This window comes from Pyxicephalus adspersus, chromosome 1 (genome assembly GCF_032062135.1).
Source record: "Pyxicephalus adspersus chromosome 1, UCB_Pads_2.0, whole genome shotgun sequence".
In the NCBI taxonomy this organism is placed as follows: domain Eukaryota; kingdom Metazoa; phylum Chordata; class Amphibia; order Anura; family Pyxicephalidae; genus Pyxicephalus; species Pyxicephalus adspersus.
The window spans coordinates 75,210,058-75,232,495 of NC_092858.1; the positions used below are offsets into that span (position 1 = coordinate 75,210,058).

The 22,438-nt window shown below is 38.7% G+C and overlaps 2 protein-coding genes across 4 annotated transcripts in view; both read left to right on the forward strand.

Annotated features, from left to right (window-relative positions):
- TCEANC (transcription elongation factor A N-terminal and central domain containing) overlaps positions 1 to 4,626 on the forward strand; it is a 5,848-nt gene extending 1,222 nt beyond the window's left edge. The window contains exon 2 of the mRNA XM_072414472.1: positions 3,054 to 4,626. Within this exon, the coding sequence (XP_072270573.1) occupies positions 3,056 to 4,084 (1,029 nt within the window). The 5' untranslated portion in view covers positions 3,054 to 3,055 and the 3' untranslated portion in view covers positions 4,085 to 4,626. The remainder of the gene's footprint in view (positions 1 to 3,053) is intronic.
- A 2,938-nt stretch (positions 4,627 to 7,564) lies between these two features.
- The window catches only part of RAB9A (RAB9A, member RAS oncogene family), a 16,255-nt gene continuing 1,381 nt past the window's right edge, over positions 7,565 to 22,438 (forward strand). The window contains exons 1-3 of one of the 3 annotated variants that reach the window (XM_072414500.1): positions 7,565 to 7,757; positions 7,856 to 7,894; positions 20,974 to 21,006. The gene's annotated coding sequence lies outside the window, so the exon portion shown is untranslated. Of the gene's footprint in view, positions 7,758 to 7,855; positions 7,902 to 17,368; positions 17,553 to 20,973; positions 21,007 to 22,438 lie in introns of those variants that run through there. The other 2 variants (XM_072414485.1, XM_072414492.1) reach the window with 2 other exon arrangements.

Consider the following 22,438-nt stretch of genomic DNA (forward strand, 5'->3'; position numbering starts at 1 on the left):
GACCCCGCACCGCTCTATCCTATATAGGAGGGAGGACCCCAATATACCTGAACACAAAGATTGGCGGTCAGTATCAGTCTGTTGATTAGCATCATGACCATGGCCGAACAATAAATGCCGTCAGCTTACAACCATACTAACATTAGATCTAAAGCAAAGGAAACCTACTGCAAGGATGTGGCTTTACCCTAACGTCTCAATGTTACACAACTGCTTGGTTGGTATACAGTCAAAAAAGGCTTCTGAAAAGGTTCAGTACATAAAACACAATCCTAAAGTCACACACCATTTATTTACATTCCCTTTATTTTTTTTACATACGTTTCTCCCTGCTTTAATATTAATAAAAAATGTTTCTTCAAGTCTTAAGGCCCTTTTAGACCAACAGTGTAAAAGTAAGGTTTTCTGCTATTGGGTACAAACTACTAAACAGCAACTGTGTGGCAAAAAGTGACTTTCACTTTCAGGAACTGCGCTGCGATCAGATGCATGCAAAAAATGGTCCCTGAATGTTCCCATTCATTTAAATAGGAGCAGCCGGGACTGTGGTTGAACCCTCAGCAGAGTACTACATTCCATTGACTATCCTCTCTAAGCTCCCACATACCCCCCCGATGCTCCAGCCATGTCACTCCTTCAGAATTTTGAATGAAAACACTTGTTTTGCAAAATGGGATTCAGGAGTATAAGATGTCCTTTATTACCCATTCCAGTGACCTGTCCTGCTGAGTATTCAGCTAGACTTCCAACCCTTGTAAACCCTTTCATAATTTGTGGAACATTCCCCAAAGAAACCTGTAAAACGTGGCTTGTACATGGGACGGACGCAGCCAGAGAATACTCCTAAATGAGGCAATATCACATTGATAGCACAGAGAGTGTTCTCATAGTGATGGTAGTTGTATCTTTATTATTGGATTATTCTTGAGGTTTTGTTTAAATCTGGAATTGCATGACTAAAGTGTAAGAAGACTAAACTCATTTTGCATCATGTTAGATTTAATGAGAGATGCAATGCAACCTATTTGTAATTGCATGACCAAGTGATCAGGCTTCCACTGATTCTGTGCCTTGCAAAAGTATTTTTGGCATCTGTCTTGTTTTGTCATATTACAACCTGAAATTCAAATGCATGTTTGAGGTGTCTGCTACATTTTATTTGTACTACATTATTACTATTATGATTAATAAACAGGATAAATATAGTGTCAACATACATAAAGCAGTAATTTTTATCCTAATTCAAACAATTGTTAATATAAGAACAGCAGTGATAAATTTGCATAGATCTTCACCACCCAAAGTCAGCCACCATTTAAATGCTGCAATTACAGCTGCAGTCTCTTGGGGTATATCTGTATTAACTTAGCACATCTAGCTAATAGGATTTCTATGTTCAAGGCAAAACTGCAACAACTTCTTCAAGTTTTATGGTTGCCTTGGTATACTGCAAATCTTACTACTTTCCTAATTGGATTTCGGTCTGGGCTTGGCTAGACTGGTCCTAGATCTTTAAGTGTTTCCTTTTAAACCATTCCAGGGTAGATTTTGAAGTATGTTTCGGATCATTGAGACTAGGTGCCAGTTTATCTTCTAGCAGGACACATTTCTAGCATGCATTACTGTGTGAATGGTGCTCTCGGGTTTGGGCCATACATTGAGTTTCGCATGACGGACCAACATTTTTATTTTCAGCCTTATCTGAGCACATGATAACCACGTTTCATATGTTTGAGGAGTCCACCACTTAGTTGGGAAAGCTCCAAATCTGTTTTCTTTAAGAAACATTTTTTAAAATGGTCACTGTTCCATAAAAGCCTTGTTCTGGGGATTGTATGCCTTACATGGTTTATGGGTATATTCTTTAATCACTGTTATGGATCCTTGCAGCTCCATCAAGTCCCACTTTGAAATTTGGCGATCAGACAGGTGTTTACTGCAGAAAGGGACAGGTGATGTCCCTTCTGCCTAATCTCTGCCTAGCTGTAAATTTTCGCTGAGCTGCACATGCTCAACATTTGTTGCGGGGCATACCCGGCAATCCCGACTCTGCTTGCACGTTCTGGTAATTGATGAACTTCAATGGGAATTACATCACCCCAGCCTGTTCAATCAAAATGGCTGGAGATCAGAATACTGAAGGAGAGAAAGAAGAAGGTGGCGATGCCTGTGTCGGAACAGGAACAGGTGAGTATCGATGGGTTTAGTTTCGCTTTCAGTGTTATTGTTGTACGTCTAAGTTATGCCTTCCATGAGGGTTAGTTTTGTAAGGTGATCTTCTCATCTCAGGTTTGTAGTAGTTCCATTTTCATACCATTTTGTTGTAATGGATTTATTTGCTCAGTGGGATATACAAAGTTTTGGATTTGTTTTTTAAAACCCAACCATAATCTATACTTCTCCACAACTTTTTCTCTGATCTGTTCGGAGAGCTCCTTGGTCTTCATGTTACTGGTGTTGCAGAATCCGGGGCCTTTTAGAGAATGTCTATTTAATGTATGTATACAGACCTCATGTGGCTAATCATGGGACACTGTGCACATGGGTGGACCCTGATTCATTTATCTTATGACTTCTGAAGCTGATTGGCTCAACCAGATCTTAGTTAGGGGTGTCATAACAAATGGAATGAATACATATGTGCTCACAGCTTTTTGAATTTCACATGCTTTTTTATATATGTTCTATTTTGTTTTATATTTATACTTCAACAATTTAGACTATATGAAGTTTATTTAAATAAATCGAAATGAAAATGATGAAAATCCATTATGTTCCAGGCAGTAATACAACAAAGCAAGACAAATGTGAAGGTAGGGTGGGTGTTCAGTGCTTTCTGTCCATTAGGCAGTGAGCTTTTGCATTTCAGGAGATAATTCCAATGACTTTCTATATTTTTGGGATTGTGCCATGAGTGATGGTTATAAATTATACAGAATTTCTGCAAATATTTACTTATAGCACAAATTTTAAACAAGTTAAGTACTATATCAAATGTACATATACATGTTTTGCACTTCAGTTTTTTTTTTTTTTTCAATTTTTTATCGTAGGAATGCTGAATGCCCTGGGTATCAAAGAACTGACATACAGAGCCTTACAAGTGGAAAGACTTTTAACAGACAGAAAATATGAGGAAATTATGTACCACCTTTCTTACTTTGAAACACTTGAGGTCAGTATGCAAACCCTTCAACAGACAGACGTCATCAGGGTTGTGTACAGGGTACTTAAGAGCGTTTCCCAAGGAGCTATGAAAAAGAAGGCCAAGTGCTTACTGTCCAAATGGAAGCTCTTATATAAAGAGAGCTGTGTCCATCCCAAGCTACTAGAGGAAAACCACACAGATGAAAATAAAGGAACCTGTGATAAAGAAATTGTAAGAGAGCAGTCAATCTCTGAACCTGAACAAGACAAAAATTCTCTGGATAGTCCTCATTCCTCTACAGCAACTGAAGAAACAACAGCTGAAAATACTAATTCAAGCACACAAGCAGCTTGTACAAAGTCCAGTGCGGACAATGAAGGTCAGGAGAAAATCATTGCCGAGGAATTAAGAGCAAAATGCAAAGAACTTTTGTGCCAGGCTTTGTCTGATACTTCCGAGTGTTTGGAGAAAACAAATGTATATGCAAAAGAGCTAGAGGAAAGCATCTTTAATATTTATGCTGGAAATGATAAGAAGTACAGAAACTGTGTGAGGAGTAAAGTTTCCAATCTGAAAAATCCAAAGAATTCACACTTAAAAAGGCAGATTTACTCTGGAGCATTAAGCCCTGGGGCTTTTGCTACAATGACTGCTATGGAGATGGCTAGTGATGAACTCCGAAAGCTCAGAGCCAACTATACACAAGCCAGTGTTCAGGAGCATCAGCTACCCCAAGGTGTTGATGGCCTACAGACAAATAAAATTAAATGCCGGAAGTGTGAAAGGTTTAATTGCACAGTTACCATGATTTCCCGAGGAACTCTGTTTCTGCCTGCATGGGTGCGAGCTGGAAACCCTGATGAAGAGATGATGACTTTTGTCATTTGTAATGAATGTGGAGAAAAGTGGTATCATAACAGATGGATCTGTCTGTGAATCATTCTATCCTTTGTATTCTTACTGTTTTGTTAGGTGCCCTGGCTCTGGGATGATAAAAAGAGTCTTAGAGGCTTAAATAAAAGGGTAAAACTGACGTACACCAAGCTAATCACTATAGGACGGAATACTTTTTTTTTATATAAAGAGAGAAAATCATATAAAGAGAGTGGCATCATTGCCTGGCACATACAAAAAAATTCTGAAATAAGTTATTGTATTTTAATGCATCTGCTGCTGGCACCTGCATTATAATTGGCATCAGCTTCTTGCACTTCCCTATATAGCAGTGCCCAGAATAAAAGAGTAAATTGTATAACTAGGATCCAATCCCTTGTTCTGCCTAACTGTATCCAGACAGTAGGAAACAATATGGTGAGAGAGAAGTGAGTTGCTGTTGCTCTGCCACAAGTCGATCACAGGCTGGCATTTTGAGGGAACAAATGTTGGTTTAAACTTAAATATCTAGTGCTGATTGGATGAGAAAAGGGAAACCCTGACAGCTCAAGCATCATCAGGATTTCCCTTTCCTCAGCCAATCACGGAGCGGAGCAATCAGCAGAGCTCTCCTATGCTGACAGCTCCGCTCTCCTGATTGCTCCCTCAGCCCCAGCGGAACTGTAGTATGTGTTCTTGGATACAGAACACATGTCACAGCTTCTCTAGGGCTGCGGGAGCAATCAAGAAAATGAAGCTGTCGGCATAACAGAGTTCTGCTGATTGCTCTGCTCCGTGATTGGCTGAGGTAGGGGCAATCCTGATGACGCTTGAGCTGTCATCAGGGTTTCTCTTTTTTTAGCCAATCAGCACTAGATTGAATGGGGAGGCTTGTCCTCATTTGCCCTCTAGTGCCAGGGAAGTACCATGGCCGTGCTGAATGCAGCCGTGGGAATCATCTTGTCATTGTGGGACAACAAAAAAGTTTGTTGCACAAAGCACACACATTCAATAAAATACTTTACCATTAAAGCCTGTCTTATTTTTAACACATATTTTAACCCTTTCATGGAATAAGAGGTTTTTTGTACCCCTGTACTCATTCACTGAGGGGTTAATAGTTAAACTTTTATAAATGCTTATGTAAAATCGTGGTAAAATGCGTCATAGGCGTTTATAAGAGTTTTTTAGTGTTTTAAAGACAAGGTATAAAAACGCTTGTAAAATAGGAATGAATATAAACGTGGTAAGAACGTTTATATGCGTTTTTAAAACCGTCCGTGTAGACCCAGCCCAAAGTCTGACTTCAACTGTATAGACCATGTATACAGGCCAAAGAATACAAATCCATAAGATGACGTATAGACATCAACTAAATATCCAGCCACTGGAAGATGAACCACTCATACTCGTATATATTTTCACACTTATTTGGCATTAAGACCGTTCATTGTTGCACTACATAAAATGTTAAAATCACACTGTCATCACAGGGTCACATTTTAATAGTATCTTATGTACACATTCCTTGTCAGATGCTTGTCTCTTCAAATGTCTGTATTTTTCCTTGTGCTATCTAAATACATTTCTCCTGCCATATGCCATGTTTTGTGATCACTATACACACATGTACAGGTTCTCTTTATTCTTTGTAATATTTGCTGGTCCTTCTCTTAGGAGGATGACTCAGGTCTGATTGTGCCTTTCACTTCCTCAGTTTTAGGAATTAAGGTAAATATTACACTGAAACATACTATAAATCCTGAAGAAAACAAACAAGATGAGGTAAACATTTAAACTATTGGTTGTTCTTTATTTCCACATTTTTTACAAAAATATCTTAACCTGAAGCATTTTATTCTCACTGTTAAGGCCAACAGGAGGAGCAGTATGTATGAATTTAGTGTAAAATATAATTATGTACAATAAAAATTTGGTGGTTGTTTTGTGTCATACTGAGAAGGTTGAGATAGTAGTAGTTTTTATGATAGAGCAAACTTAATAAAAAAAAAATTTTTTAAATTTTTAAAAGCCTTGCAGGTATAGAAAAATATTGATTGATCTGCCTGAAAGGAATGGAGCAGTGTCAGCCGTAGCCAGTTGTCTTTTCTACATGAAACCCTCCCTTTCTCCTGCTTTCTACAACATATGCAATAAATATTATATACTCCATACAGGAAGGAGGCAGAATATTCAAACTTGTTATAATACAGTAGAAAAATCACCGTTTCCGTTTTCTTTACAGGACGGGAAGATGTACAACTGTGCTTCCTCTGAAGGAAAGACTTTAGGAGGAACTAAATTCAAAGCGGCAATCATCTTCTTCCTGTTCTTCTTCCTACGTCAGCTGACCCAGGCGCAAGATCTGGTGACGTAGGGTGAAAAAAAATTTCCGATCTCACTGCACATGTGTAAGATCGGCATATTTTTCTCTTTGCGCAGAAAGGTTCCTCCCGGGCATGCACAGAAGGAACATTCAAGAGCCTCCCAGGATGCCTGACGTAGGTATCCTGGGAGGCTTTGTGCTCCCATTCAGGTGATCGAGAATTAGGGGGCGTGCTGCACCCTTTTTTGTTTCACCTAAAAAAAAAAAAATTACTTAACATAAAAGTGTTGTCTACCCTTTTATGTAAAGTGAAATTTCTGAGTTTAGGTACGCTTTAAGTGGTGCTTTAAGAGTTCTATCCTAAAGTATCAGTATGGCCTGAAAACGATCCTTTAAAGAAAAAGAATATTTAAATGGTCATTACATTCTTAAAAGTAAGCAAAGTGTTACTCATACCAAGAAATAAGAAATTAGGAGGAGAATCCAGTCAGGTGACTTGGAGAACTGAATTGGTTGTCTCCCCTCCAGTCCTAGTCGTCTCTCGGCAGCATTCACAGCCCTGTAGGGTACAGCAGCAGAGCCCAATCACCCACAACCCTAGCTTGGAGCTTAGGCCTGGTGAATCTCTATGGGGCCCATCTACAACCTTTGTTTAATGCAGCACACTAAAGAATGAACGTGTCTATATGGCTTATTCTGTTCCTGCTGCAATCCTATTTACAGTCAATTGAAAAGATGGGGCCATGGCTGCCACCTTGCCTAGGGCCCATTTGGCCCTGCACAGCTGGCAGCATTGTATTACAGAGTTGTAACATACAGTAAACTCTGCTCAGAGATTGTGTAGTGATCTCCTGTATGTACCTGGGAAGAAATGTTGTGTATTCTGCATTATTTAGAGAAAAGTTTGCATGTGCTCAGAGTATTCACAAATTTAGGAAAAAGGTGACCTTAATAGCTTTCCTGCAGAGATTACTTTTTATAAAAGTTTAGGTTATATTAAATTATAAACAAACTGACTTTCACTTCCCTTGCAGCAATTCACCAGTATTGCAATGTATTACCACGTTCAGCCAGCTTCCCCACGTGACTCCCCCCCCCCCTGCTCAGCAGTCACATGACTGCGGCATGACACCTCCCCCAAAAGCAAAGCATTTCGGTATCTACAGATACAAGCTTGGTCACAGGGCCAGTCCATCACATGATTAGCGACGCCCACAGCCTCATCTCCCCTCACTCTGCTGACACTACACAACTATCAACAGCAGTCACGTGTGTGATGCGCCACTCTATTGGTCGATGTGCCCGCCACTCCCGGTGACAGGACCGCCCCTTGCCCCAGACGTGATGGGGTGGTGACGTTTGTGATGTTGTTTCTGCCGGAGTTGGTGCGGAGAGGTGCCGGCGGTGGAGGTAGGAGATGGGTGCTAGGCTGGGCCCTCATAGAGCTGTGTGCACGTCTGTGCCTGCTACACACTGACCTAACATATGTCTCCATATTCTTCTACTAGATCTATCGAGCAGTGTGCGAGCCGAGCTACAATGTTCAGGTACCAGGTAAGGCCTCTGCTGTATATTCCACATACTGATCACACATATTACTACTGACTTATATTGTGTGCCATCCAGCGCCAACACGCGCCAGCCTGGCATCTCATCCTGCTGCCATCACTTCCCTGGTACACACCTGGTGATGGAAACATATGATTGCCCATGCCAGGCCACCTCCTAACATTGCCCCATGCTTCACCCATCATACGCAGTGCTGGCGGTGGCCAGGAATCGGCATGGGCACACAGCACCATGAGCAGCCACCATGCACACCTTTCCCATATCCTGCCAAGCATTAGTCAATGTATTCTACAGAAACACTTCTTTGGGATCACCGGCTGACCTCTTCCCCTACTTCCTGGACTGACTGTTACCTTGCTGTGTAATGCTTCCCCCCTTTCTTATCAGGTACCATTGTACCCAGACAATGAATGGTAGTCCCTTCACCTATTAATGTTTCAGCTGATCTTGTATATACATTGGAAGTGATTGTTTATTCTCCGCTATACCATCTATATGTCATCTATACCATACATATCCTCTCTGCTGATGATGTATATGTGATCCTTCTAGTGATCCCATCCTCCCTCACACATCAAGCTCTTTAATAAAGCCTAAAAAGTTAGAATTTACTTTCTGAACTGGATTCAGAATTAATTTATTTTTTGGGTTGTGTTTCCAAACCTCACCTTTACTTATTCAAAATGTTTATTATAAACAAAGCTACATCACAACAGTCAGCAGTACAAAGCACTGACAGTATTTAACAATAGGTTGGAGAAGATATTATATGTTCCATGAGTTTAGCAAGGGGATGTGGGGGGGAATTGATAGGAAGGGTCTGTTTATGACTACTGTATCATAAATAAGAGAACCTGCCGTAATAGAGAACAAAAAGTGTTTGCAGTTTGCCCCAATGGTTCTTTACATTTTATTTATGTTAGCAATGCAAACCACACTTACTTGTGTGCATGATTCTGGCTCTTACTGACGCTCCATAGTGTGTGACACGCTGTTGTTTGAGGTACTGCACGGCCAAATTTGCTGCCATCAGCAATTCCCCAATCTCCTACACACACAATTGAAAGGGAACAAAATATGGGGCCCAACTCGGGGAGGGTTCAAACACTTTATAAATGTCACATCTCCTACCATAACCTATAAAGCAACTTTTTACACATTGCCAGATACAACAGGCAAAGAGTTTGGTAGCTACTGAAAATTGTTGATGGTGTTACACGAGCCTAAAAAACTTGCATAATCAGAAAATTAAATACAAATCTAGATTAATTTTTGGCAAGCTGTAAGTGCATTCTGTATCCCCTAAAAGTTTCAAATCAAAAGTGAAAGGGAGGCCAGCTGAGGTAATAGGGTCTCTTCAAAATTGAACAAAAACAGAGATCAGGCAGGTGTTTTTTGCAGAAATGGACAGGCCATGTCCCTTTTGCAATTAAATATACTTACCTGCCTGATTGCTGTCTTCATCTGTCAAAGAAGCCCTGAGCTGTGCATGCTGTAATGGTCGGGACATCACTGCTTCTCCTGCAGCTGCTGGGACTGAATGAACTCCCACACACCTGTGCTGGAATTACATCATTCCAGCCAATCATGATGGCTTAATATCTGACTTCAGGAAGAGGAGAAGAAAGCAGCCGCTTCATACCGGAGTGAGGACAGGTGAGTGCAGTTTAAAAATTGCAATCAGACAGGTACGTTTATTTTATTGCAGAAAGGACATCACCTGTTCTCTTTGCAATAAGGGACCTTTGGTCACAATTTTATTATTTGGGTTCTATTTTAAAGTGATGGTCTTATAGGAAACCTTTTTGAGTTTCTTGGCTGGTATGCTGATTTTTGGCTATAAGACTTCATGTCTGAAAACCATTGTAAGTCGTGACTACTCTAAATTCTTGCTCTGCATACATTTTCAAGGTCGCTGACAGTCTTAAAACCAGTGGGTCAGTCTAACTGCCCTCCTTCTAAAAGCTAGTTCACTGGGAATCCCCCAGTATCAGCCCCCAGTTTTCTTTAAGAAAATGATTGTTGTAAGATCTAGAAAAGCGTGATACCTGGCATCTCCAAATACTGTTTTATGTTAGTTATGTTAATTTAAATATTGAATATTTTTATTGTCAAATGGCAGGAAACAGACCCGGCTATTGGATTCCCCAGGTGTAGGTGGCAGTTAGTAGTTTCTTACTTTGAGTGTCTGTAGTAACCTAGTATGTGATATATACTTTAACTGAGAAGTTGGAGTTATGATGCCTCCATGCTCATATGCTGGCAGAATCTGTTATCATAATGGTTCTTTAAAGCAGTGCAAATTTCCCATAGTAATCATTTGTGGATGCATACAGGATAGATGGATATCACTAAAAAGATTAAATATTTTACCATTAAAAGATCTTGGTTAATTCTACTCCAGATGCATACTCCAGATGCATACAACCTCCCAGCTGTCCCAAACATCATCCTTCTAACAGTCAGAATGAATACAAAGCACAATAATCCAGTATTGTAAGGGTTACATTGTGACTGATCAGCATCATGCAAGTATGGTGGTGGTTCTGCTCTGGGCATTGGTGATAAAGTTGGTTGCAGCCATTGGGAAGTAGGTAAAAGGCTGAATTGTGATTCATAATACTGTTCAGTAACCAGTTTATGATCTTCTGGTCATTTCTTTTATCTTTGCTAATTTAGAAGCACATGACATTTGGTGTCTGAAATTGGGTGCATGATCTGTCTCATTACACACTAAACACATGACACATATTTCTGATTTGGCTTCTCTTCTAGGAGTTTATTCCTCTGTAATTAATAATTCTTTTTGAAAAGTGCTTTTTTTCTCCGAAATGTAGCTTCTCCTTCAGTGCGCAGAAATAGATTTGTTTTTATTTTTTCTCTTTAGTTGCAGTTTTTTCTTATATTCATATTTTTTCATATTTTCAAGTCTTGTGTATGGGGATGCAAGGGGATGCAAGGAAAAAGAGTAGACTTGAGCAATATGCTGCTCATTAATCTCTGGTACTTGTGTATATAACACAATCTGCAGGTATTTAATCAATAGGCCATTGTCTTAGCTCTATTTTCACATTGTAGGGCTATCTGTCAGGTTAAGCATTAACAAACAAATACCTTTTAATAATCCCTTAATGGGGCTAGCCATTTTCTGATATTAACTTTGTGGACTTTTTTAGAATTTCGGGCCTATAATGAACTTTTTTTTTTCCATGGGGTTAAATGAAGCTGAACTGCAGCAGATATAAGAGACAATTTAATATAGCATTCAATTACTTTTTAAATAAGTACTTGTGTTTGACCTGACATCATCCTCTTGCTTTCTACTATACAACAATGTTTAGATTGGTAGAGGCAGCCCAAGTTGTGCTGCGGTTTTCATATTCTAGCAAGGAATTCCAGTAGGAGGAGATGGCAGAAATCTGAATCAGTCTGCTGCTTTTTCTAGGAGAGGTGTTACTTAATGCCCCATTGTAGTCTGAAACCGTTTAATTTAATGTGCAGAAACGTAATGACTTTTCCCTTCAGTTACTGCTCTGCATTCCACGGTGTTTCTGAGGACTTTATGGTATATTTACAAAGCGGTAAATGTCTATTTCACCAAACATTTCACTGCTTGTGAATCTATTACTTTCAAACACATGAACCTGGAATTTGGTAATTGTCAAATTCACTTTATAAACTCCTCATACTTCCTTCTCAAAGAAATCATTATTGAAGCTTGTTAAAATGCAAAATATTAAGGGAACACATATTTTCAGGATAAGACTTGTGCAGTAATACCCTTTCATGTTTCTAAAAGCACAGGGTTCAGCAAAGGGTATTGTGATGGCTTGTTCCTGGTCTTAAAACAAATTGCATGAAAATGTGGAAGACTTATCAGCCATGTGAGGTTAATTGTAAAAGTAGTTTTGATGATAACATGGAAAAAAATATTTCTGACCTACTTTGACCTGTGAGCTTGTAAACATGTGATCACTTAGACTTAATGACAGTGAAACAAAAATCATTGCAATGGATATATTCTATATATAATCAATTTTTTTTTTTGGCTCTTGTGAGAAAAGTATGGGTGCCGGCATTTCCTTTAAATATGTTGAAATCATGTTGATTTTTGTTTTCTTTCTTAGGGTCCTATTTAAAAGAAATAAACAGACCACTACCTAGAAATATTGCATTATTTATACTTCCATCAGCTAAAAAGACTTTAATAAGATTATGGCTTTCACTGTTAAAAGGTTATGTTTATTATATCTATAAAGTGGCAATTAGTTTCATTGCTCTTTTACAAGTTACTAGGATGCATTTGCCACTTTAACAGTGGAAATGTCATAGGTCAGAAATAAGTGCAGTGGCCTTTTGTTCCAAACAAAAAAATTACTTTATTTTTCCAGCAATCGTCAATTTGAAAAGTGGCAATCAAGTCTGCAGTGTAAGTGCATGGCTGCTTAATGCCCCTTTTAAAAGTGTCGTTCTGGGCACTTGGTGATCTGTTACTGCATTTAGGTGAAGTATTTTGTGACTGCTGGTATAGAAAATGGCCCATTATGAATCTGTCAATTTGCATCTTTCATCTTACTAAGACTACGTACTAACGTCCGATGATTCTCGTCTGATAATCGCCTCAGGGCTGATATCGGGCGAGAATCTGGCGTGTGTACAGCTCGTTGTATGTCGTTCATGGATTTGTCCTGGCAGATCCATGGAGGGGAGAGGGCAGCAGGGCGCAGCACTGTCGTTCCCCACCTCCCCCCTCCATAGAGCAGAACCATGCTGTATGTACAGAGCTCGTTCATGCATCTTTCAGTCTTTTGTCATTGGAAAGGATCGTAAAAGGTCCTTTCCAATGACAATTATTGAATGTATGTATATAGCCTAACTATTCTTTAAAAATTGTCCCCAAAGCTACGTACAGATGATAGTTTTTTTTTTATTTTTTTTTTTTGTGTCTAGCATCTGTACATTTGTCTTCCAACTTCACTGAGTGTTTTGTCCTGCTTAGTCAATAGTTGAAAAATGGATGGATTATGACTGCTTCTATTTCCTATGGGGAGGATGCAGCTGGATGCCTTCTGCTCATCCACTTCCCTCCCCAGTTTGTAGAGGGACTCTGCGCATCCATTCCTACTGCATCTGTAAACGGTTAATAGTTTATAGTGACAATGCACTGACATCTGTATGTACTTTTATTCTCTAGCAAGCAAGGTGTATAAGCTGTTTTGGCAGAAGCTGGGTGCCTGACTGTCATATTTGTCCGATGGATTCTCAGCTTTTTATCAGACTCTGAAAATGACTTGTGATTGCTTTTGTTGAGCGTTCTGAAGCTAGGACTAGCCAGGGACCTTGTATTTTTTTTGGAAGGTCGGCAGTGGTGGAAATTTTCTTTCAGTATGGGTTTGATTTTTTTCTAACAACATACAGATGCAAAGTTTTTTTTTGTATAGTATATAGTAGAAGCATAGTTTCAAAAACTAAGCTGTTGCACAATGTAGCTTTTCTGGCACTTTTCATGCAGCAGAGGTTTATACTTCCCCTTAAATATGGCTGTGCCAAGCAACACCATTTCACCTCCTTAATGATCAGCTTTTAAGTTACAGTTTGTAGACTTCTGAAAATGACTACCACCAACAAGGTTTAAAAACATTGTTGCAACTGCTAAATTATTCCTGTTAGTGTTAAAAGTTCTACCCAACTCTGGTCATGTATTGGACCATTTGTCCTTTATGTTGTTGGGATGGGGGGGGGGTGTAATATACTGTAAGAACTGTGTTTATACAAGGTACTTTCTATGTTCTGTCTAATAAACTTCAAGCCTCTTTATTTGTCATGGTGACCATTGCTAATTTCTTATTATGGTCGGAGCTAGGGTTAGGGGAACATCCAGTGGAGACACCTGTTTAAGTACAACTGTTTGGGGTGATTTCTGTTGGACTGTGTGTTGTATAAGAGTATTATTATTCATAAACAGTATTTTTATAAAGCCAACATATTAAGCAGCGCTGTACATTAAATAGGGGTTACAAATGACAGTGACACAGGAGGAAGAGAGGACCCTGCCCTGAAGAGCTTACAATCTAGGAGGTGGGGGAAGTATCACACAATAGGAGGGGAGATATGGAATAGAGGGTGTGTAGTGAGAGTTTTAAGAGACCGAAGACGGGTAGGCAAGTTTGAAAAGATGGGTTTTGAGTGAAATTTTAAAGGCTTGCACTTTCTTATTTTGAAAAAACAGTCACAGAGACTGGAGGGAGCATGCATGAACATCATAGACCTCTGTTTTCCATACAGTGATTTTCTTAATTCTCTTTGACTGTTTTCCTGTTGCATATGAAAGTATCTTTATATTTTTAGCTGCTTTATAGCTGAAGTGAAATGACCTAATATTTACATCTGCAGGCAGATTATTCAGCCGTTTTAGGGGGTTTCCAGTTTGTTAGAAAATCCTTGAATAGTTGCAGATCATAACCTGTTCTTACTACATATGCACCAAATCAAGAAGATGAAACTTTCCCAGTAGCATGCAAGTCTCTTCTTTTCTTTAGATAAAGCATTCACCCGTATTTGGCTGCCATAGTTCAGATCTTATGGCAAATGTTAAAGAATTGCAATCATATGTAGTACTTCAAGCTTAACTGAAGAAGCAAAGCTTGTATAGTTGTGTAGGTTTTCATGCTTGCTCAACTTTTCCATGAAGCAGCCATAACAAAATGAACTTTGTTCACAGTGACTTTACCCGTTTTTCTGTTATTTGCTTGGATATGCTTTCCATGTACTGACAATGCAGCAATGCTGTGTACATAAGTTATATATCATTATGATAAAATCTCATTAATTTTCTGAAATTGTTAATCGTGAAATTGTTAATGCACAAATCTATGTGTATAACAATTGATCATTTGTGTTGCTAACATAACACAAGCTGTATCTGTAGAAAATGATTGACTAAAACACAGAGAAAAAATCATTCCTAATAAAAGACTATTGTTTCCTCAAGATAAGTAGAGCAAAAAGATTTTTCCTCTTAGATCTGTCAGAAAAAGTTTAGTCAACATCTTGGGGTATCTGCACAGTAAATATACAATAACAGACCTGTAATACTTTGCCATCTACCACTTGCAGACATGGGCAGTGATGGCATACAGTGTTGGTGCAAATCTCTATGTCTTAGGTACAGGTGATATTGGGACCATTGCACTGAGGTTCTGTTTTATTTATCCAATGATTAAAAGAAACTAATATCTGCTGATTGGAGAGGCCTTCTTCTAAAACGGATGTGCCATCTTATGATTTGAGAGCTATTGGCAGCTGAGGGGTTATGTAGTGAGCATAGCGTTATGGCCGATGGCAAAGCCCTTTGTGTTTTATCTGGACAGTTTCTCGTGTGTTATGGTATGTCGCTTCAGCTGGACAAGAAAGCCTTTATTGACACAATGCTGAGTAAAGACGAGTCAAGAGACCAGTGTGTTAGCTTTGACATTAGCTTTATTTTCCACCTCTGCTGTGCCATGGCTTGCCAGATATTGATTTTTTTTTTTGTTTGGTTAGTTTTCATCTCTTAGATGGAACATATTCAATATATAGGATGTAAAGTATTCTGTCTATGCTTTTTCTGGGGATTAAATTGCTATAATAAGGTGATCACTTGTTTGTTTGTGACTTGTCTTTGAACAGTTGTCAAAGTTCATACTCTTCAGTTATAAAAGCACTGGGCTTGTTTAGTTACTAGTAGGCGCAAGGATTTGTGTAAAGTTCGGCATTCAAGTCAATGTGATTCCACCCTTAATTTTGAAAGGGGAGTGAACTTTATGAAGGTAGTAAACTTTATGAGGCTCCCCCCTTGAGAAAGCTTGTGGATGCCTAAAACTGTCTTCTAGTTGTAGCGTTCAAACCAGAAATGTTTTTAAACCGTGTGGGAAGAAATTATAGGCGACCCCTGCACTGTGACCTAACTCCAAGATAACCTCCCAAAAACAGCCGGGTGGTTACTGCAAAGTGCCCGGTGGTGCACCCGGCTAAAAGGGGCTGGGGAGAACACTGTAGTTGTACTTGTTAATGTACTGATTATGAAGCATTTGTAGTCTTTCCCATTGCAAACTGGCTTGCACATGTATAGCACTTCATAATCATTGGCCTAAATCTGTGGCTATAATAAATATATTTATGTAATCCTGTACTAGGTCTTTTGTAGCCACACTATCAATAATGTGGGATCGCAGCCACTACATGTGCTGCCAAACTAAAAGTCTTTACAGATTTGATGAAAGTAGTATTTGCATAAGGTTAGACACCCTGCTCTGATCATTGCAGATGGCAATGGGGAAGTAGGAGAGGACATTTTATGGTTATTTTGTTATATGCCGCAACCTTTTATTTCTTTTCCTTTAAGTTTTTGAAGACATATTTAGAGCAGTGCTATTTTGTGTGTGTGTGTGTGTGTGTGTGTGTGTGTGTGTGTGTTTTTGTTTTCTATTTCCAGACTATCAAAATACCAAGGACAATCCTCCAGACATAGTAGTGTTACTGTCTAATAAATAGACATTTTCTAAAGAATCAAACACACAACAGTTCACTGTACATTTTTCTAACCCACTGAGTGTACACCAAGCATTGAGGTGCAATCGGTGTACACCGTTGGCTATGGAAAGCTTTTTGATTGCTTCATGCTGCAACATGAAATTATGTGTCTCATATTATGCTGCATGCCCATTCATTTCAGAAGGCAGGGCACAATATGTCTAGATTCACTTTTGCATTTATTGCCATGTGTTGTGCCATGCAGCCTCATATGACCAGTGTGATCATACACATAACTGCTGGTTTTCAAATTAGCAACAATTGTCAAGTGAGAATTGACAGGAAGCAACAAACAAGAATGAATAAAGCTTTCAAATGCCATAGAAGCAGCTTTGTAATTAAGTGTCTGTTGTGATGGCAAGCTGATAAAACCCAGCCATGGCTTGTTTGTTATGCTAGACAAAGTTTGTTGTGTAACATGTTCTTTGAAACTAGATTCGTTACTTAGATAACACTTATTCCTACTTTGTTTGGGTTCAAATCACAAATTATCCCTGGCTATGTTGTTGTAATGTCTAATGCGCATCACAAGGACTCCGTATAGCACAAGGTTGGAGAGCAGTGTCCTTGGTAAATGCAAATTCCATTTGGACTTTAGATTAGCAATCATATTACAATTTCTGCTCTTAATTAATAAATTGGCTTAATTGAATTTCATGGACTTGCAGGCCTCTGTGTTGATTAATACTTACAACTGAATACAAAGGGAGCTTTAAATACAGCTGTGTTTTTTTATAAAAAAAAATATACATATATGTTCCTATATGTCTGTGAGCTGATTGCTGAAGCTCCTTGGCCAGGAGCAGTGCACATTCACAGTTCTCAGTTGTGCGGCTTATTCATCTCCTCCTCCCCTCCTTCCTTTGCTGGTCTTGTGATTTCAGTCTGTTCAGGAAGCAGAACACACAGCACATCAACTGTATTCTGTGAAGGTAACCAGAGTCCCTGGATGCTTCTATTTCTTAATGGATGTCCGCTATATGAAGCCTACACACAACACCAAACTATGATTCTAACAACTAAACAAAGACATTCATTCATTTTATATTGTAAACTCTTGATACAGTAAGTGTATTGCCTTTTTAATACTGCTTGGGCATTAGTCTGGCAAAGTGCTCCTGTGTGCTGAAATCTGTTCAGTCTGCTGAAATGTTCTAGAGCTTCTGTATATGTTTGCTGAATACTAGTAGAAGAATGCTAGAAAGCTATGCCTAGAAATATGTCTGTAACAAAGTGCACCTCTTGTTTATTCTTCATCCTACATACTTACACTATAAGTACTGTACTTGCCATTAACCAACACAATATGCACTGATACCACATGCAGTGAAACTGACACTATATAAAAATCTGGCACCATCACATTGCTAAACTATTGCTTTTCATTTGGCTGTTTAGACACCCCTCCCCCTCCAAAATATATCATTAAATTTCCATCACTAGTGGGGTGCAATTGAAAATCCCATAAACAGTGTTTTATCCACAGTTATTCTTAACATGACAGACCTATAGGAGCTGTCATTGCTGACTAGTTCTTGAAGCTGCATGTATCCTTCCCTTTTAGTTCGTTAGATTTGCAGTACTTCGATGGACTGGTTGTAAGGACAGAGGCTGCCATAGATACCTGTTTGTTCCAATGAGTATCCATGACATTGTCTCCTTACAAGGTGTCTATTTCAACACTGATCAGATAATACACTTTAAAGGTTTAAAATGGTAAAGGTGAATCTGCCAGCCATTTCAAACTTTTCAAAGTACAAAAATACACCTGGACAAATTGCCTATATGAATGATGAAGCTTACATAAAACTGGTAACATTTTTATGGAATTGAAGCTCAAATTATCGTTTGGAAAAGTTGAGCAGCACAGAATTTATTTAATTATTGGTAAAGCTGGGATCCTGAAGAGGGATAAGTAACTAGTAAAAGCCAGTTGATAACTTGTAATTATATTGTCAAAAATTAGTATCTTTTCCAGCGCCTCCTCCCTCTTGCTTGGAACAGGGCTGTGACTGTTTATCCTTGTAAGGTTGGACTGGAAACTGGGTGTGACTTTTGTTTGCCTACTATGATGCCTTGGAGGATAAGTCCACTAAAATGCATTCAGTGGAGGGTGGGGAGGTGATATGGATGTTGGCATCTCTTTCATTACCCCATTTTACTGGCTAAAATTGTTGAAATACGGGCACACAACTTTTCTGCTGCATTAGACTCTACATATCACGTCTGGAGCACAGCACTTTTCAGAAGGTTAGGGATAACTATTCAATCCTTGCCCATAAACCCATAGTTTGGTCTTCCATAGTTTTTCAAAAGTGAGAATCGTTACTTTCAGATTCCAGCAGTGTGCACTCTTTAAAATGCCAAAGAATACAACTTAACTTGGAGAAGGTGCAACTCCATCATCTCTGACAAACCAATTTTATGGTCTGGAGAGTAAACAAAGAAGTGTGTGATTATTAGTTTTTTGCTATATTTCTATCTTGCACTAAAATAAATGACAGCATGTCTATTGTGGATGTTCTCTGGCAATTATCTTGTTTATATGAGTCATAACAAACCTGTTTAACAAGATGACGAAATGAATCCCTGTAAATAATGGAGGCAGGAAGATGTCATTTTATGGGCAGGTATCTGATGTTATGATGTGAGTAACATTGCAGCAATATGAGAATTCGGGGATACACAGTAACACAAGGCTGGGTGATTTATCAGTGGAGTTGAAAATCATCTCTTAGATATTTTAGGTGAATCTGTTTTATCATGTCTTGGAATACTCGCATTATTGGATAATTAAAGTGAAGAGTCTCATCTCATTTAGTACATCAGCCCAGATACATCCTTATATGTTCAAGTCATTCTGATTTTATAAAGGGCAGTGTGCTTTGTAAAATGTAAAGAAAATCGAATGCAATCATTTGCAATACATTTAATTCTATATCAAAATTTGAAACAAGTTTTATGAAAATGTTGCTATTATTGTTAGCAAAGGAAACAAATACTGGAAAAGTTTTTAAGATCTTCCATTAGTTTGTTTTTTTTCCTACAAAAGTATAAGTAGAAATATTCAGAAATATTAATAGAAAGGGGGTACATTACCTTGAAAACAGTAGTGTACCCCCGCTACAGCCAGAGAAATCACTGTATGAAAGGAGTAACCCAAACAGTATTGAAATTCTGTGAACACACTGAACATTCTTTGACTGAGCTCTGTGCAACCACAACTACTTTTAACAACTACTTTAAACTGTACTATGCAGAAGAAGCCATATATGCACACGATCCACAAACACTGTCACCTCTGCTCCCGAGGTCAGTGAGATTAAAATGAAATGAGCCAAAGTGAAAGTTGTCCTGTGTTCTGATGAATCAAAATGTGAAAATTCTTTAGGAAAATATGGATGATGCATTTTCCAGCATAAGGAAAATAAATCTGGTTTATTAATCGGTGTACAGTTGAAAACCAGCATCCATGTTGGTATGGACTCACTCTCCCTCCCTCCCTCTCCCTGGTAGTGCCAACATCTTCACCTGGTACTTTACATGGTTTGGGTAAATTGTCTCAACCATGTTTGCTGAGAATGTACATTGAGTGGCAAATAGGCAGCCTAACTGCTCACAATTTTAAGTTAATTTCATTTTAACTCCTTCCAGTGATGGGTGCTTAGTGACCTTTGCCCAGGAGCTGTCCCCACACAATAATTTATGTTATGAATGTTTATCTAGGGTGATGAAAAACCTGTATGTCTATACATTGCTTTAGATCTCACTAACCAGGAGGGTTAAACATGCAGCATTTGCTGCAGATTGCTGGCTTTCCTAAATACTGACTTCTAACTGCCCTTCCCCTCTTCTAGTTCAATGTCACAAAGGTAAATGCTATAAAAATGATTTGTTAGCAGTTATGTGACATCCGTGTTTGGATTATACCTGTAGCTTCACTCCAAAACCTTTATTTACCAGCTTGGCTTCAGATGTTAACAGTTTTAGACCATGGGCTGATGTATTAACCCTTAGAAATAACTTTCAGGTCTTCAGGGTATCCCTGCTATAGGTATAAATCCACAATTCACAGTACATGTCAGTGGGAAGAATCCCATCCTTACTAATCGCTGATCAAAAAAAAATCAATGGTATCTGTTAAACTGACCTGAGGATGGAAAATGAGCTGCAGGGTAACAGAGAATGTCCAGAACATGGGGACACATTGGTTTTGACAGATTTTGTTTAAAGCTTCATATCTGCATTGTTCATGTTGTCCCTCATATGTGACATATCTAATGGCCTAATACATGGGCTTTGCTCTCCAGCAACAGAATGGGTAATCCTGGTCTGCGGTATCATATAATGATAATATAGGTCATGTGTAAATAAATGTATTCTCCATATAAATGGAAGAATTGTTTAGTTATCTTACTTTAATGTGTACAGTATACAGTAAGCTTAAAAAATAATGTTCTTGTTTTTTCTGTTTTGTTTCTTGCAGCTACTGAGTGATGACAGGAAGTGAAAGAAGAAGGTATGTATCTAGACAGAGATTTTTCCTCTCGTTACATGACTTCAGTATATTAGTCATTACTGGCAGACCAAATACTTGTGTAAGTGGGCGTTATCCTGTGGTGCAGTCACTGGTCTGCAAAATTATCTGAAATGATTTATCATCTGCATTACTTTGGAGGAAATGTGTGTACACTTTAGATAAATTCTGCAGTACATATGCTTAATTCACGCAACATTAACAAAACAAAAATGTATTTATATTCAGTATTTATAAAGCACCAACATATTGTGGAGCACTATACAAAGTCCATAGTCATGTCACTAACTGTACCTTAAAGGGGGCTCACAATCCAATGTCCCTACCTCAGTCATATGTCTAGGGACAATTTTTTTTTGGGGGGGGGGGCAACTAACCTAACTGCATGTTTTTGGGATGTGGGAGGAAGCCCACGCAAACACAGGGAGAACTTGCAAACTGCATGCAGATAGTGTCCTGGCCGCTTCGAACTTGGGACCTAGCGCTGCAAAGGCCCAGAGCAATAACCTCTGCGCCACCGTTACTGTAATTTTCCATTGCCATTGAAAAATAATTGTCTTGGTAAATGTAAAGCCCATTTCTGGGGGGAAAAAAACTCCCCATCTCCCATCCTTCATATTTTGGTTGTATTTTCCCTACATGTGAGAGAAGATGTACTTGCCCTAATCAGCTGTCACGGTCCATCGCTGTTTCCGGGTGCGGTGGTAATGCAAATCCTATGCTGCAGATGCATCCATACAGTTACCCTGAACAGATGTCACTGCTACAAGGAAAGTGGTTTCAGAGGGCTTCTCAGTGTTGCTAATGAAGCTTCAGAATTGAAGCTAGCAAAACTGCAAATTTGAAAACCTGAAATTCTGTTTTTTTTTTTCCCCAAGGAATTTGTAATTTTTTTACATTTATTTATTCATAAACCATTCAGATCTATCTTATGGTCCAAATTATTACATACTAATAATGGATAAGTGCATCTTCTGATCTATATAACTATGTATCCTATATGGCTCTTTTCTCCAAAATAAGGAGACTAACTAGACTTTTTCTACTTGGTACTTTGGCCCAGCCATAGTCACATGTCAGTGCACTATCTGTATATCTTAATATCTCCTAGATTGTAAGCTCATCCGGGCAGGGTCCTCTCCTCCTCCTGTGTCACGGACTGCATCTGTCTGTCATTTGCAACCCCTATTTATTGTACAGCACTGCGTAATATGTTGGACATTTATAAATCATGTTTAATATTAAATCCTACATCTGTTCCTTTTAATCCAGAGGTCTTCAAGTGTAAACTTCGGCAACCATCATGTTGCTTTCAGAGAAGAAAGAAGCCAAATGCAGATTGCTGGATTGAAAATATGTTTTTTAACCAATAATAAAAAATCTGAAAGCAATTTAGATTCAAAGCTTAAAAAAA